Consider the following 2907-nt stretch of genomic DNA (forward strand, 5'->3'; position numbering starts at 1 on the left):
AGTGCTGGCTTTTAAAGTGACCCAGTGCTGGCTTTTAAAGTGACCCAGTGCTGGCTTTTAAAGTGACCCAGTGCTGGCTTTTAAAGTGACACAGTGCTGGCTTTTAAAGTGGAAGCTGGATGTGCCACATGTGGCCTGTGTGACAAGAAAAGATGCATCTGATTAATTTGAATATCATATCACCCAAGTCCTTATGAGAAAGTGCGTGGAATTAAGAGGAGGAAAGGCAACAAGTTCAAATCTTTAAGCCCACCATGCAGTGGTATGGGTGTGGCCATTCTGCTTTATGGCACCACGCCCGCTGCCACCGCCCACACCCCCATAGCCACTCCCTCTACCCACGCCTCGAATCCCGACTCTCTACCACCTTCCTATCCCTAGCTACACCCCCTCTTTCCACTAAACTCACTAAACGTCCGTGACTGACAGACTTTGCCATCTTCTGACCCCAGCAGGGCCTGATGGCCCAGCGCTGTGGGGAAAAAGGAGAGACATAAATATGTCAGGTGGGAGAAAAGTGTATTACCTTCTGAAGGTCACCACTGGTCGCCTCCAGTTCAAGAGACTCACTTGGTACACACAAATCACCACTAGTTCAGGGTGTGTGTGTGTGTGTGTGTGTGTGTGTGTGTGTGTGTGTGTGTGTGTGTGTGTGTGTGTGTGTGTGTGTGTGTGTGTGCGTGCGTGCGTGCGTGCGTGCGTGCGTGCGTGCGTGTGTGTGTTTGTGTGTGTGTGTGCATGTGCGTGTGTGTGTTTGTGGGTTTCATATTCATTCCTTGCTGATAATTTTTAACTAGTTCCAGTGACATGTGTGATGTAGTGCTCAAATGACCATGAGCTGCACCGTTTCACCTTGGGTTACAGGGTGGAATGCTAAACCAGCCGAAAGTGGTATGGTGATTGTGTGTGTGTGTGTGTGTGTGTGTGTGTGTGTGTGTGTGTGTGTGTGTGTGTGTGTGTGTGTGTGTGTGTGTGTGTGTGTGCGTGTGTGCTTGTGTGCGTGTGTGTTAGGCTGATTAGCAGCTATGGGAGCGACAGGCGCACTGAGTCAGCGTCCACTCTGAGGTCAGCTCGCCCGCTCTAAGAGGATCCACATCATGGCTATGAATAATGACTCTACTTTGGCTTTTTTAACCACTTCTCTCCGTCCTGCTAATAGTCAGCTATGTGCCTAGAATGCTGCTTTAGCCACTAGTGAAGCACCGAGAGCCCTGTGAGGCACACTTAGTGGCAGGGGAAGTGGGCAGAAAATATTTTGTGACAATAGAACAGGCAAAAGTGTCTTTTCTGGCATGGGGAACTCACAGAGAGCGTGCTGGTCTGTAGTGGAGTGTGCCTGCAGGTTCCTCGGCATCTCTACGGCAACAGGTAAGCTCAAATATCTCAAGCAAATAATAGCATGTGATCACATGTGATCGTGAGAATGGAGGTTTGGCTTTAAACCCCTTTGTTAGCCAGCACCCCACTCTGCTGAAGTGTCCTTGAGCAAGACACTGATGACTGTCCTATAGCTGACCCTGACCTCTGACCTCCATGTGGAGGGGGAAATGCCCTATGCAAGCCCGGATTAGCAACTACATGGGCAGGGTGAGTGCCCTCTGGCATCAGCTGCCCCGGGGCACTAGCCAAAATGATTCGGCGGCTAATTGTACTGTCTTTCAGAGGCTGTAGCGGGCTCAGTTTAAAAGCTAGAGCGAAGCTATTGATATCATATGAAACTAGAAGACCTTAGGCATCCATTGATACCAACCGTGATTATGCTAGCTTGTCATTAAGCTATGGGGATCATAAAGTATCATATTAAAGCCTCCTAAAAAAAAGACCAAATTCACATCAAACACCCACAAATCTGGCAGCAAAAACACATTGAACGACACGTGGATCGAATGCTACCGTTCTGATGGGAGAGAAGATAAGGAAAGAGACGATAGTATGATGATGAAAGCGAAAAAGAAAGAAAGAAGCTAAAGTACTTTATGATAAGCAATCTTTTTGTTGGGAGGTAGAATGGTGAACTTAAGGGCTGATTGCCGCTCACATATGGAAGCGATTGCTCGATTGCTCGGGTCTATTTACCAGAAATGCACAGATAGGATCTGCAGCAGAGAGACGGCAGAGAAATCAGGCCAATGTGGCTCAATGCATTCTGGGAGTTTATAGAGTGTGGGAGGAGTTAACGCTGAGTATACCCACTGGATATTAACATGTGTATGTATGTGCACTGCACACTAATGTATGTCTGATATGTATGTGCACACTATAGAACCAGTGTTGGGGTAACTCATTACAAAAGTAACACATTACATGTAATATATTACTTTTAGCAGTAACGCAGTAATATAACTTATTACTTATAGGATTTCAGTAATATCACACCAGTTACATTGTCAAGTAACTCAAGTTACAAATTGAGTTACATTTTATTAAATCAAAGCACCTATTTAAAATACAATCATTTCCTAATCAAACTGTGTTTTTTTTTAAATCCAAATAACCACTATAGATGACAATAACAAAGGAAAACAATAACATTTCAAATTTTGGATGGTTTACACTGACTTCAAGGCGGTTGAAATTATTTTTCGGGATGGTTCCGGGGCGGCGAAGTCATTCTGCTGCTGCTGTTGTTTTGGTAATAGTAATGCAAAAGCAGTGTAATAAGTAACCAGTTACTCTACACAGAAAGTAATATTGTAAAGTAACTTATTACTTACAAATGAAAGTATTACTTTCAAATGAAAGTAATATGTAGTATATTACATTTTGAAAGTAACTTGCCCAACACTGTATAGAACACACACAGACACACTCAGACACACATAAGCTGTGTTTCCATTACAGTTTTTCGCAAAAGAATTGCGATATTTCTACAACTTCGACAATGTACAATTGCGACTTGTAGGCGTT

The 2907-nt window shown here is 44.3% G+C and overlaps 1 protein-coding gene across 1 annotated transcript in view; it reads left to right on the forward strand.

Annotated features, from left to right (window-relative positions):
- Positions 1-1292: 1292 nt before the first annotated feature.
- The window catches only part of tmem72 (transmembrane protein 72), a gene marked incomplete at both ends in the record, with an annotated part of 8188 nt that continues 6573 nt past the window's right edge, over positions 1293-2907 (forward strand). Inside the window, one exon of the mRNA XM_083658247.1 lies at positions 1293-1368. Coding sequence (XP_083514373.1) covers positions 1293-1368 — 76 coding nt within the window. The remainder of the gene's footprint in view (positions 1369-2907) is intronic.

The sequence above is a fragment of the Poromitra crassiceps genome (assembly GCF_964638095.1).
Source record: "Poromitra crassiceps genome assembly, chromosome: 22".
In the NCBI taxonomy this organism is placed as follows: domain Eukaryota; kingdom Metazoa; phylum Chordata; class Actinopteri; order Beryciformes; family Melamphaidae; genus Poromitra; species Poromitra crassiceps.